At 45.5% G+C, this 14962-nt stretch overlaps 1 protein-coding gene across 2 annotated transcripts in view; it reads right to left on the reverse strand.

Moving 5' to 3' along the window:
* Positions 1 to 14962, reverse strand: part of LOC115146324 (serine/threonine-protein kinase D3-like) — a 70565-nt gene that overhangs the window by 24554 nt on the left and 31049 nt on the right. For both annotated transcript variants that reach the window (XM_029688338.2, XM_029688337.2), the window contains exon 3: positions 2912 to 3050. In XM_029688338.2, the coding sequence (XP_029544198.1) occupies positions 2912 to 3050 (139 nt within the window). The remainder of the gene's footprint in view (positions 1 to 2911; positions 3051 to 14962) is intronic.

The following is a 14962-nucleotide window of genomic DNA, read 5'->3' on the forward strand; positions in this document are numbered from 1 at the left end:
TAACAGCTCAGTGCTATAACATCCCATTAACAGCTCAGTGCTATAACATCCCATTAACAGCTCAGTGCTATAACATCCCATTAACAGCTCAGTGCTATAACATCCCATTAACAGCTCAGTGCTATAACATCCCATTAACAGCTCAGTGCTATAACATCCCATTAACAGCTCAGTGCTATAACATCCCATTAACAGCTCAGTGCTATAACATCCCATTAACATCTCAGTGCTATAACATCCCATTAACAGCTCAGTGCTATAACATCCCATTAACAGCTCAGTGCTATAACATCCCATTAACAGCTCAGTGCTATAACATCCCATTAACAGCTCAGTGCTATAACATCCCATTAACAGCTCAGTGCTATAACATCCCATTAACAGCTCAGTGCTATAACATCCCATTAACAGCTCAGTGCTATAACAGCTACTTACAGTAGGAGGCGGTACAGCAGAAACTAACAACAGGCTACAAGGTTGTCTACAACATCACCTGTTTCAGAGTGGTATGGCATTACAGAGCACACTAAAGACCACTGAGACAGACCGTCTCATTCAACAGAACAGGACCAGAGAAGACCACATCCCATGATAATGATGCTCTTTAATAAGCTAGTTCATAGTATGGTTTGGTTTGTTTCCTATCTGGACTGAAACACAAGGTAGGCCCAGCCATTACTCAGGGAACTTTTCTCCATCTGCTGCTGTGGTTTGTGTTGGAGGTATATGAGTGAGGTCATTCTTGGAAGGGACAGTTAGTTCACAGGAGTGACTCATCCAAGATGTGAATAAGAGATCGCTATTCGCTACCAAACCTGTGTGACTGCATCCCCCCAGCACTGGAGAGAAAAGAGATTAATCTCTTTCTCACAGTTCTTTTGCAATCATTTATGCTGTTGTGGTTTTCCCATTGACCAACAAGGGAATCATAATCTTTTACGCCAGAATTTAGGTGGAAAACCCTGTGTAATATGTCAAATTATTCGTGTGTGTTTTTTCTGATCCAGGTTTACAATAAGACCAAGTTGACATACCAGTATTCAATGAAGGATGCACCAGGGACATTCTCAGTAGCTGTTGCCGTGACGAGATGCAGCTCTGAACAACAAATGTGACATCTATCCACTTAGGGAATAAAATTAACTTTACTGACAATCCCCAAATACCTGGAAGAGAGAACATTCTTTGGAAGATAAGAGAGAGAAAGAGACACCAGGAAGAAAGGGAGAGCAAAACAGATGGCTGCGTGAAGGAACACAGATGAGCGATAGTGGGGCCTCCACAGATCACCTTATGACTTTCTACTGCAGGTCCTTGGACTGTCAAATCTAAAGGTCCAAGCTTAAAAAGCAGCGCTGTTGATTTCCATGTTATAATTATGCATATGGACACACAGCACCTCCATATGAATAATATATATTTCATTAACTAGCTATATAGATTCATTTAGTTGCTAATGAACTCGGCCGTGAGTCGAACTTCAAAGCGTAAAAAGAACTCAAGAAAGTCACATGCCACCACACTGGTCATAGCTCCCTGGCAAAAAAACACATGAAAGAAGGCATTCATGGGCTTTTCAAACACATAGAGGAAAAAAACGCACAGCCTATTAACGGCCTCAACTTTATGAAATGGTTGTTGAGATGTTTTGCATCAAACACCATAGAAGATTGAGCCAATAAAGAGTTTTTCACAAGCAGCAGGCCTGACATCAATGTGATGTCTGTTTGTTTTCATTTTTGACTAATCAGGCATCACAAGTGTCCATCAGACATAATTCAGAAGTTATAGTCTATAACATTCATCGGCGACTAAAAGTGCTATAAAACAAATATATACATCCATTTTGTATGCCATATCCTGTCAAATAAGAGGGATGCTGAGTGAGAAACAAACAGCGAGTGGGATTCTTGGACCAAACAGCCCTCTCTCCATGTCCAACCCCCTGGTTAGGGATGGCCTGTCCACTATTTCCAGTGCCGCCCTGCACAGCCCAGCATGTTTATACTCAGTGGGTCCACTACAATCACTTACTGCAGAGAAAACAAGCCGGGCCCTTTGAGTCCAGCGCCAAGAGAACCCTGAGCTGTTTGTCTCTCACAGTCACAGAACTGAACAACAGGTCTCAAAAGAATTTATAGGAATCAATGGTGTCTTTAAAGTATTTAATTCATGTAAATTAGAAGCAACTAAGGGAAGGATAAATATTATGATTAAAAAAATTCCTATTTTCAGTGTGCCAGACTAGAACAGCAAAGCATATCGGAGCATTGCACCAGTTTGACACATGTAGATCTCCTCAGCATATGCAGACCAACTACAAGGCTAAGACGAGGAAGCTGTGTGGATGTAGAGCTTGTGGATGTGACAATACTCTGACCTCACACAGCCATCCAGGTGCAACACTGAGGCTGAAACCTGTCAACCGTCTGAACCCAGAGGGAAGGAGACAGAGGTCTCCTGGATACACTCATTTGGGGCTCACTGCTAAACACCAGCAGATCAGATCCATCCGGCCCGCAGAGTTATTTCATGTCTGGATCCATGCAGACAATGCCTCTAGTTCCACCCCGGAGAGAGAGAGAGGGAGGAGGGGGATGTACAGTCCAGGTGGTGGGACTGTGAGGTGCTTCCCAATGAAGACAGATGGAACCGAAAATAATTCCTTTACGAGCCAGTGTTTGTTAGACTCAATAGTCAGCAGGAAACTGAAATCATCTGTGACCGGAAAAGAGAGGGGAAACTAGCCACCTGTCTCTCTGGAGGTGAGCTTTAGATAGGCGTGAAACAGCACTGTACAACACACAGGTTTGAATTACAGAAAATGTTGTTTACTAAATTAGTACATATAGCCTAAAGTAAAAATGTGAATAAAAGCCGTAAGGGTTGAACCCAGTTCAGAACTACTCACCAGAGAGCACCACCTCTATCAGATCTCCCTCATGGATATCTTCTGCTGACGTCAGCCTCTGGAGGATGTTCTCAGAGGTCAGGTCATGGCGGAAGAGCAGGATCTTGTCATACATGCCAAAGAAGCCACACTCCGGGAACTGGCGAGGAAGAAACAGAAAAAAACGCTTGTGAGTATCCCCTCTATCCAGAACGCAATGGCTGGAACACGTATAATCTACTGGCTCGACCAACAATATACACACAATAACTCATATACACTTTTTGAAATTGGCACCAGCTGATCAAGACCCTGTCTTAATATTCATTCAACAGTTGTTTACTCTTTATTTTTCCCTTCTCATGTGGTTTGGGGACATTTATGATTATGTTCAATGCGGTTTGCCATATTTACTGGACAAGTGCTACTAATTTATGGTTGGCCCCCATCTGATAAATATAAGTTTATATTGTATACAGTACTGTATAGAGCGCCTTCTCTGACTCACGGAGTAATAGCTGCCTTTATACAGTCATCATAGCCAGAGCCAGCAAGCCTGTGGTGTAGGAATGGAACGGGGGTGTGTGTATGGAATGAACACTCGGCTGAATATCACCACAGAGAGAGAGAGAGAGAGAGAGGGAAACACAGCTGTTTCATCCACCCAAGCTACAATGAGTCACACACACACACACACACACTCCTGCTCCCATTAACTACTTCCTGTGGCTCACGTCAGCAGTCAACGTGGAGGATGGAGGAGAATTCAAAAACACACTGGCTCAGGAAGAGAGCTCACATTCAAACACCTTTATCCCCTGAAACAGTGGAATGCACTGATTACAGCGGAAGGAAAAAACGATCAAATGGCTAATCAATATAGCATGCCACTCTTCTCCATACAGCAATACAAGTAGGCAGAGTGCCATTCGGTGGAGGCTATTGATAATGAAACATTTATATCAAAACCGCACTGACATAGCCATTGTAATAACATTGTAATAACTTTTCTAGTCGACGATGTGGAATAGTTACTGACTGTCAGTAATCATTTAACTATTGCAGCAATTCTATCCAGCAGCATTAGGAGCAAAATGACAACTAAGCATCTGCTAGAAAAGACAGAACTGTCTTGCTCGTCTTGCTAGCCTTGGTTCTCAGCAGACAGTCTGAGGTGAGCTCACTTCAACAATGCTCTCCAGTAGCTGTGATGTAACCTCCAGCTTGGCAGTCCGTCAGGGCTGGGCCAGGTAATGCTCTGGACTCTCAGATAATGGCCCAGGCCATCAGACAGCAAGCAGTGAGGGAAACAGGAGAGGAGAGGAGAGGATAGCGGAGGAGGGGTTAACATCCTGAGAGGAGTGACAGAGGAGCAGCAGCGTCCTGCAACACAGCCAGGAAGTAAGCCAAGTCAATACTGAGTCACTTCCTGGTCCCAGACCCACAGTTTCCACACAACTTCCACTGCTCGTGTCAAGACACAAAGGTTAAACACACACAGGTTATACACACATACATGCACACACTCACTAAATGACTGGCGTCCGCACACCCGCTCACCTGGCTACAGCATATCTTCTTTTCATACACACATCCATTGTGGTGTCATGTAGCAAAGTGGACATTTCACAACCTTCCTGAGGTTTCTCAGTCCAACATTTCCACTGGACATGGAGTTCTGTATAAGAAAAGTAGCCTTTCTCTTGCTATGCCTGACTACACTGTATGACACTGTAACCATGGATCTCTCACTCACCGTCTTCCCTTGCAGGGGAGGTCATGTCCTCTGTCTGGCAGGAAAACGATGCCCACTTTCTGTGAAGGGCAGCAATGCCGTTTTTCACTCCTCTCATCTCTCCCTTCATGAAATGATAAAGTGTGTTTCCCCAATCCTTCTGCCAGTCAGCCAGCCAGTGAAGAGAAGCCTACCTTCATCAGCAGTGTGTCATATTCAGATGTAAGGGTCGATAGGGGCTGTCAGGGCGGAAGAGAGCCAAAGAAGGGATGGATGGATGTAGGGGGCCATCCTGTGTGGCGCTCATCAAAGCGGGCCCCTGGCGGAGGCCCCCTACAGAGCTGCTTCTCCCTGCCAACATGGCTGCTCTGGCAGGCTCACCTAACACAGCTGCTTCCCTGTCAGGGTCACACACAATGCCCACGGAACAATGTGAGCAGTAACACAACGGCCAATGAGGCCCACGGGCACCAGGGTTGGCACACGATACAGCAGAGAGGGGAACAGCTGGAGCTCCTAAAATGCTTCTCTCCAGGTTGGTGGAGCCACGGCTGCAGGCTGACACCAGGAAAGAGGACACCAGGAAAGAGGACACCAGGAAAGAGAACACCAGGAAAGAGAACACCAGGAAAGAGGACACCAGGAAAGAGGACACCAGGAAAGAGAACACCAGGAAAGAGGACACCAGGAAAGAGGACACCAGGAAAGAGGACACCAGGAAAGAGGACAGGGTTAGGGACTACACTGACAAACTATGCAAACTGCTTTTAAATGAGCATCAACCAGAATTACTGTACTGAATTAACCCTTACATAGACATTATTATACACCCCCCCCCCTAAACAGCACATTCAATGTGCCTAGTTCCCAGAGCAGCAGAGCAGAGCCTTGCTGAAGGCCATTAAATGGCCCAGTCATGTAAACACTGATAAACTCCTGTGTTTAAAAGGCCTCCTTTATGCCTAATGCATATGGAACATGAAAGGCTCTGTCTGTTAGCAGCTGCCTTACATAACTGCATGATCATCCAGCGCTCCCGGCTGGCCTAGGCTCTGGCTCTAATCTGAGGGGGTAGTCCTTGCATCTAGTCTGCCTTTGTACACAGTAGACCAGTCTGCATCTCCTCCTGTAAGCCTGATTCAGTCTGATGAAGGTCCATAGACTGAAGCATCGCTATGCTTTTGGTCTGTCTAGCCTAATCCACCCATGGCCAGTACTAGGCTTCTAGATGCGTCTAGTGGGAAGGAGGGCTGAGAAGGCTGGGAAAATGGAGAGGGAGGGTGCTCACACACACCATAACAATGACCCCAGTGTTAGGGCTACTGCCTCTGGCTTTAATGTAGCTGAGATAAGCTGGGGTCCTGCGGAGAGCAGGGAACAAAGAGATAAGATTCCCCGGTGGGGAGAAGTGACCGCAAAGCCTCTGTGTGTGTGTGTGTGTGTGTGTGTGTTGCCGTGTTGGCCCTGGCTGTGAAGACAGGGAGCTGAAAGGAGGGTGTGAGAGCGAGGAGAGCGCAGTGGATAGGGATCTTATGATAGCTGCCCTGCTTTACACAGGATACCACTTCACTGGGCTTGGTGTTTATCCAAATGTAGACTTTACTAAACAACATCAAGAACGTGTACCTTTCCACAGGATACCACTTCACTGGGCTTGGTGTTTATCCAAATGTAGACTTTACTAAACAACATCAAGAACGTGTACCTTTCCACAGGATACCACTTCACTAGGCTTGGTGTTTATCCAGATGTAGACTTTACTAAACAACATCAAGAACGTGTACCTTTACACAGGATACCACTTCACTGGGCTTGGTGTTTATCCAAATGTAGACTTTACTAAACAACATCAAGAACGTGTACCTTTACACAGGATACCATTTCACTGGGCTTGGTGTTTATCCAAATGTAGACTTTACTAAACAACATCAAGAACGTGTACCTTTACACAGGATACCACTTCACTGGGCTTGGTGTTTATCCAAATGTAGACTTTACTAAACAACATCAAGAACGTGTACCTTTCCACAGGATACCACTTCACTGGGCTTGGTGTTTATCCAAATGTAGACTTTACTAAACAACATCAAGAACGTGTACCTTTCCACAGGATACCACTTCACTAGGCTTGGTGTTTATCCAAATGTAGACTTTACTAAACAACATCAAGAACGTGTACCTTTACACAGGATACCACTTCACTAGGCTTGGTGTTTATCCAAATGTAGACTTTACTAAACAACATCAAGAACGTGTACCTTTACACAGGATACCACTTCACTGGGCTTGGTGTTTATCCAAATGTAGACTTTACTAAACAACATCAAGAACGTGTACCTTTACACAGGATACCACTTCACTGGGCTTGGTGTTTATCCAAGTGTAGACTTTACTAAACAACATCAAGAACGTGTACCTTTACACAGGATACCACTTCACTGGGCTTGGTGTTTATCCAAATGTAGACTTTACTAAACAACATCAAGAACGTGTACCTTTACACAGGATACCACTTCACTGGGCTTGGTGTTTATCCAAATGTAGACTTTACTAAACAACATCAAGAACGTGTACCTTTCCACAGGATACCACTTCACTGGGCTTGGTGTTTATCCAAATGTAGACTTTACTAAACATCAAGAATGTGTACCTTTCCACAGGATACCACTTCACTAGGCTTGGTGTTTATCCAAATGTAGACTTTACTAAACAACATCAAGAACGTGTACCTTTCCACAGGATACCACTTCACTAGGCTTGGTGTTTATCCAAATGTAGACTTTACTAAACAACATCAAGAACGTGTACCTTTCCACAGGATACCACTTCACTGGGCTTGGTGTTTATCCAAATGTAGACTTTACTAAACAACATCAAGAACGTGTACCTTTACACAGGATACCACTTCACTGGGCTTGGTGTTTATCCAAATGTAGACTTTACTAAACAACATCAAGAACGTGTACCTTTCCACAGGATACCACTTCACTGGGCTTGGTGTTTATCCAAATGTAGACTTTACTAAACAACATCAAGAACGTGTACCTTTACACAGCTTCATGTTTCCAAAACAAGAGACATCCTAAGTCATACTTTGAAGTGCTTCATTGCATGGCTCTAGCATTGTCAGGGTGAGGTTTTCCTCAATACGTCTTACATTCCTAATCTCCAGACCCAGGGCCCCGGGACCATCCCCCTCCACTCCCCCTTCTGCCCTGCTCTGAGACCTGGCCAGCTGGATTCACCTCCTGTTGGCATTTACTGCAACACTTTCTACTGCACGTAGTTCCCATTCCAGCTGAATGCAGCTCAGGTCTACAGATTGGTACAGTTCTGTATTGGGGAAAGGGCTGTGGAGAGAGCTGGGTAGAGGGCTGTGGAGAGAGCTGGGTAGAGGGCTGTGGAGAGAGCTGGGTAGAGGGCTGTGGAGAGAGCTGGGTAGAGGGCTGTGGAGAGAGCTGGGTAGAGGGTTGTGGAGAGAGCTGGTTAGAGGGCTGTGGAGAGAGCTGTGGAGATGGCTGGGTAGATAGCTGTGGAGAGGGCTGGGTAGAGGGCTCTGGAGAGGGCTGGGTAGAGAGCTCTGGAGAGGGCTGGGTAGAGGGCTGTGGAGAGGGAAAGGTAGACGGCTGTGGAGAGGGAAAGGTAGACGGCTGTGGAGAGGGAAAGGTAGACGGCTGTGGAGAGGGCAAGGTAGAGGGTTGTGGAGAGGGCAAGGTAGAGGGCTCTGGAGAGGGCAAGGGCTCTGGAGAGGGCTGGGTAGAGGGCTGGGTGAGGGCTCTGGAGAGGGCTGGGTAGAGGGCTCTGGAGGGGCTCTGAAGAGGGCTCTGGAGAGGGCTGGGTTGGAGGCTGGGTAGAGGGCTCTGGAGAGTAGTGGATCAGGTCGGTGTCCACATCACTAAGGAATTAACACTAACACAGTCATGAAAAAGGCACGACAACACCTCTCCCCCCCAGGAGGCTGAAAAGATTTGTCATGGGCCCTCAGGTCCTCAAAATGTTCTACAGCTGCACCATTGGGAGCGTCTTGACTGGCTGCGTCACCACCTGGTATGGCAACTGCTTGGCATCTAACCGCAAGCCGCTACAGAGGGTAGTGCGTACGGCCCAGTACACGGCCCGGTACACCAGCTTCCGGACATCCAGGACCTCTATACCAGGCAGTGTCAGAGAAAGGCCCTAAAAATGGTCAAAGACTCCAGCCTATCAAGTCTTAAACTGTTCTCTCAGCTACCACATGGTAAGCAGTACCGATGCACCAAGTCTGGAACCAACAGGATCCTGTACAGCTTTTACCCCCAAGCCATAAGACTGCTAAATAGTCCACCAAATAGCTACCCGGACTATCTCCATTGACCCTATAGAGGGCTGGGTAGTATTACTGTACTTAATAGATCCAAAATGGGGTATAGCCTGGTGATTGTTAAATTTATGCATGACTGTATGCATGACTATAAGGAACTTTAGATGAACGCTTCTGCTGAATGGCATATATCATATATTGATTGTGTATACAGTACCATTCAAAAGTTTGGACACACCTACTCATTCAAATGTTTTTCTTTATTTTTACTATTTTCTACATTGTAGAATAATAGTGAAGACATCAAAATGATGAAATAACACATATGGAATCATGTAGTAACCATAAAAGTATTAAACAAATCAAAAGATCTTCAAAGTAGCCACTCTTTGCCTTGATGATAGCTTTGCACACTATTGGCATTCTCTCAACCAGCTTCACCTGGAATGATTTTCCAACAGTCTTGAAGGAGTTCCCACAAATGCTGCGCAAATAGCCCTTACACAGCCTGGAGGTCTGCTGTGTCATTGTCCTGTTGAAAAACAAATAATAGTCCCACTAAGTGCAAACCAGATGGGATGGCATATTGCTGCAGAATGCTGTGGTCGCCATGCTGGTTAAGTGTGCCTTGAATTCTAAATAAATCACAGACAGTGTCACCAGCAAAGAACCCCCACACCTTCTCCATGCTTCACAGTGGGAACCACACATGCGGAGATCATCCGTTCACCTACTCTGTCATCAAGGCAAAGGGTGGCAACATTGAAGAATCTCAAATATAATATATTTTGATTTGTTTAACACTTATTTGGTTACTACATGATTCCATGTGTTATTTCATAGTTTTAATGACTTTAATGATGATTCTACAATCTAGAAAATAGTCCAAATAAAGCAAAACAATATGGAATGAGTCGGTGTCCAAACTTTTGACTAGTACTGTAAATATATCGATTATATATACATACAGTATATTGATCATATTGATTGGTTACACTGAGGCAACTGCATTGGCAAGCTCTATTGTAGCTGTGTTGTTGTTAGGCAATAAAGATGAATAACATAACAGAGTGGCATCCAGGCTGGTTAGAGAAATGGCACACACATCTTGGGTCAGGTCCCATAGTGACTAAGCATGGCCTTTGTAATCAACACACACTGTGGGGCTAACAGCACACAACCACTCAGCCCTACCCTGCACAAAGACATGCAGGCGACCACACACACACACACCAAAGACACCAACATGACGAATCAATGTGTGAGGTCCGTGCGGCACACTAGACAGCAGAGTGGAAAAGAGCTTCACCACGGTAAGCCTTTGTTAAACTAACTAATCTGCCATTGATATGCTAAATCCCGTTAGAGGCAGAAAGAGAGGGAAGGGAGGGATGGACGGGGCAGACGAGAAATATGATACATTTCAATGAGTTACAAAAACAAATAGCCTCAGAACAGACATGGAAAATCGAGTCTGACACAACTGTTCTGGTTTGAATGAACAAACCCGTCAGGTTGTAGTTAGTCTCTGAGAAACCAGATTTACTTATTGCTTAACTGCAACAAATTTCAAAAGAACACTGAATTTAAGATGCTACTGAATTTGAGAATTGATGTTGTCATAAATCACCCATCATGATTGGTGTATCTTAACATGTATAGTGATCAGTGGCACCAATGTAAAACATTCCTTCAATGTGTTAAAAGCTCAAATATTTTCTAACTCAGGGAAGGAAATGGGATGTGTAGTGCATGCTCTATGCTGGTGTGTGTGTATGTGTGTGCGTCTATATGTGTGTGTGTTAGCGTGTGGGGGTCCAAAGGGTATCAGTGATCAGGGCGAGAGGAGGGTGGTAACAGGGAAACCCTGTCAGAGAGGAGAGAGGGGGGCTGGCAGGGTCTGACAGATAGACACATGATTACACTGAGGAAGGTGTGCTGTCTGACCCAGGCTGCCTTACACCTTTATGAGGCTGGCCCCGGGCCAGTCTACAGTGATGGACAGCTACAGCACAGGGTTTGGTTAACCAAACCCATGTTTCAACAAGCAACTGGTACGGCTATTTGGCTGTGTAATATGAAGGATGATACTCAAGGAGAACATGAAACCAAATAAATCAAATTAGCTAAATATGGCTGATTCATGGCTGATTTAAGATGAAAACCTCAACCCTGTTATGGTCAATCCTGTTACTTTATTGGCACTCCTCTCTCTCTCCAGTGGTGGCAGATAGCCTAGTGGCTAAGAGTGTTGGGTCAGTAACACAAAGGTTAAATCCCTGAGCCAGCAAGGTGGTAAAATCAACCATTCTGCCTTTGAGCAAGGCAGGAAAACCCCCAACAACACTTGCTCCCCAGGTGCCGACGACATGGACGTCAAATAAGGCAGCCCCCCACACCTCTCTGATTCAGAGTTAAATGCAGAAGACACATTTTGGTTGAATGCATTCAGTTGTGCAAATGAATTTCCTTCCACTAGTAACTCTGCAGCAACATACAGAGAAGTGAGATCATGTGATTCTTGTGAGGGTATAACCTCTACACCAGAACTAAGCATTACATGGTCAATATTATTCTATATATATTTTTACCTTTATTTAACTAGGCAAGTCAGTTAAGAACACATTTTTATTTACAATGACAGCCTAGGAACAGTGGGTGAACTGCCTTGTACAGGGGCAGAATGACAGATTTTTACCTTGTCAGCTCGGGGATTCGATCTAGCAACCTTTCAGTTACTGGCCCAATGCTCTAACCACTAGGCTACCAATAAGTTAGTGCCAAAATCAATTCAGAAACACAGAAGACTTACAGTTAACCTTTAGTAGAATATTATTGGGTTGCATCAGGAAAAGAGCACATTTGTGTCCATTTGATATTTTAACTAGAAATTGTGCACCAATGTTGAATTTTAAAAGCCACCCAAAGGGCATCCAGCCAACTTAACACAACTGTGGGAAGCATTGGAGTCAACAAGGGCCAGCATCCCTGTGGAAAGCTTTCAACACCTTGTAGAGTCCATGACCAGAGGAATTGAGGCTGTTCTAAGGGCAAAAGGAGGCCAAAAGCCTAAAAGCGGAATCTAGTTTAGCTGGAAGGAATAGGTGATTATTACATATAGGACCTTGAATAGAGAAATCAGAGTTTAAAGTGTTGAAGAAATTGAGTCCACATTTTAAGAGCGCTGATAAGAATTGGATAGGATGAGTAGCGCGAAGCTAAGAGAGGAAGAATGGAGGTGATTAATGCTGACAAAGAGGAAGAGAAACAGGAGTTGGTTTCTGTTTGACACCAGTCAGTTTCTGGAGTGTAAAGCCAGTAAACAATAGTTTGTATATTTTTTTTTTTTTTAATTTTATTTCACCTTTATTTAACCAGGTAGGCTAGTTGAGAACAAGTTCTCATTTGCAACTGCGACCTGGCCAAGATAAAGCATAGCAGTGTGAACAGACAACACAGAGTTACACATGGAGTAAACAATTAACAAGTCAATAACACAGTAGGAAAAAAGGGGAGTCTATATACATTGTGTGCAAAAGGCATAATTACAATTTTGCAGATTAACACTGGAGTGATAAATGATCAGATGGTCATGTACAGGTAGAGATATTGGTGTGCAAAAGAGCAGAAAGTAAATAAATAAAAACAGTATGGGGATGAGGTAGGTGAAAATGGGTGGGCTATTTACCAATAGACTATGTACAGCGGCAGCGATCGGTTAGCTGCTCAGATAGCAGATGTTTGAAGTTGGTGAGGGAGATAAAAGTCTCCAACTTCAGCGATTTTTGCAATTCGTTCCAGTCACAGGCAGCAGAGTATTGGAACGAAAGGCGGCCAAATGAGGTGTTGGCTTTAGGGATGATCAGTGAGATACACCTGCTGGAGCGCATGCTACGGATGGGTGTTGCCATCGTGACCAGTGAACTGAGATAAGGCGGAGCTTTACCTAGCATGGACTTGTAGATGACCTGGAGCCAGTGGGTCTGGCGACGAATATGTAGCGAGGGCCAGCCGACTAGAGCATACAAGTCGCAGTGGTGGGTGGTATAAGGTGCTTTAGTGACAAAACGGATGGCACTGTGATAAACTGCATCCAGTTTGCTGAGCAGAGTGTTGGAAGCAATTTTGTAGATGACATCGCCAAAGTCGAGGATCGGCAGGATAGTCAGTTTTACTAGGGTAAGTTTGGCGGCGTGAGTGAAGGAGGCTTTGTTGCGGAATAGAAAGCCGACTCTTGATTTGATTTTCGATTGGAGATGTTTGATATGAGTCTGGAAGGAGAGTTTACAGTCTAGCCAGACACCTAGGTACTTATAGATGTCCACATATTCAAGGTCGGAACCATCCAGGGTGGTGATGCTGGTCAGGCGTGCGGGTGCAGGCAGCGAACGGTTGAAAAGCATGCATTTGGTTTTACTAGCGTTTAAGAGCAGTTGGAGGCCACGGAAGGAGTGTTGTATGGCATTGAAGCTCGTTTGGGGGTTAGATAGCACAGTGTCCAAGGAAGGGCCAGAAGTATACAGAATGGTGTCGTCTGCGTAGAGGTGGATCAGGGAATCGCCCGCAGCAAGAGCAACATCATTGATATATACAGAGAAAAGAGTCGGCCCGAGAATTGAACCCTGTGGCACCCCCATAGAGACTGCCAGAGGACCGGACAGCATGCCCTCCGATTTGACACACTGAACTCTGTCTGCAATGTAATTGGTGAACCAGGCAAGGCAGTCATCCGAAAAACCGAGGCTACTGAGTCTGCCGATAAGAATATGGTGATTGACAGAGTCGAAAGCCTTGGCAAGGTCGATGAAGACGGCTGCACAGTACTGTCTTTTATCGATGGCGGTTATGATATCGTTTAGTACCTTGAGCGTGGCTGAGGTGCACCCGTGACCGGCTCGGAAACCAGATTGCACAGCGGAGAAGGTACGGTGGGATTCGAGATGGTCAGTGACCTGTTTGTTGACTTGGCTTTCGAAGACCTTAGATAGGCAGGGCAGGATGGATATAGGTCTGTAACAGTTTGGGTCCAGGGTGTCTCCCCCTTTGAAGAGGGGGATGACTGCGGCAGCTTTCCAATCCTTGGGGATCTCAGACGATATGAAAGAGAGGTTGAACAGGCTGGTAATAGGGGTTGCGACAATGGCGGCAGATAGTTTCAGAAATAGAGGGTCCAGATTGTCAAGCCCAGCTGATTTGTACGGGTCCAGGTTTTGCAGCTCTTTCAGAACATCTGCTATCTGGATTTGGGTAAAGGAGAACCTGGAGAGGCTTGGGGGAGTAGCTACGGGGGGGGCGGAGCTGTTGGCCGAGGTTGGAGTAGCCAGGCGGAAGGCATGGCCAGCCGTTGAGAAATGCTTGTTGAAGTTTTCGATAATCATGGATTTATCGGTGGTGACCGTGTTACCTAGCCTCAGTGCAGTGGGCAGCTGGGAGGAGGTGCTCTTGTTCTCCATGGACTTCACAGTGTCCCAGAACTTTTTGGAGTTGGAGCTACAGGATGCAAACTTCTGCCTGAAGAAGCTGGCCTTAGCTTTCCTGACTGACTGCGTGTATTGGTTCCTGACTTCCCTGAACAGTTGCATATTGCGGGGACTATTCGATGCTATTGCAGTCCGCCACAGGATGTTTTTGTGCTGGTCGAGGGCAGTCAGGTCTGGAGTGAACCAAGGGCTGTATCTGTTCTTAGTTCTGCATTTTTTGAACGGAGCATGCTTATCTAAAATGGTGAGGAAGTTACTTTTAAAGAATGACCAAGCAACCTCAACTGACGGGATGAGGTCAATGTCCTTCCAGGATACCCGGGCCAGGTCAATTAGAAAGGCCTGCTCACAGAAGTGTTTTAGGGAGCGTTTGACAGTGATGAGGGGTGGTCGTTTGACTGCGGCTCCGTAGCGGATACAGGCAATGAGGCAGTGATCGCTGAGATCCTGGTTGTAGACAGCGGAGGTGTATTTGGAGGGCCAGTTGGTCAGGATGACGTCTATGAGGGTGCCCTTGTTTACAGAGTTAGGGTTGTACCTGGTGGGTTCCTTGATGA

Source organism: Oncorhynchus nerka, linkage group LG18 (genome assembly GCF_034236695.1).
Source record: "Oncorhynchus nerka isolate Pitt River linkage group LG18, Oner_Uvic_2.0, whole genome shotgun sequence".
NCBI lineage: Eukaryota > Metazoa > Chordata > Actinopteri > Salmoniformes > Salmonidae > Oncorhynchus > Oncorhynchus nerka.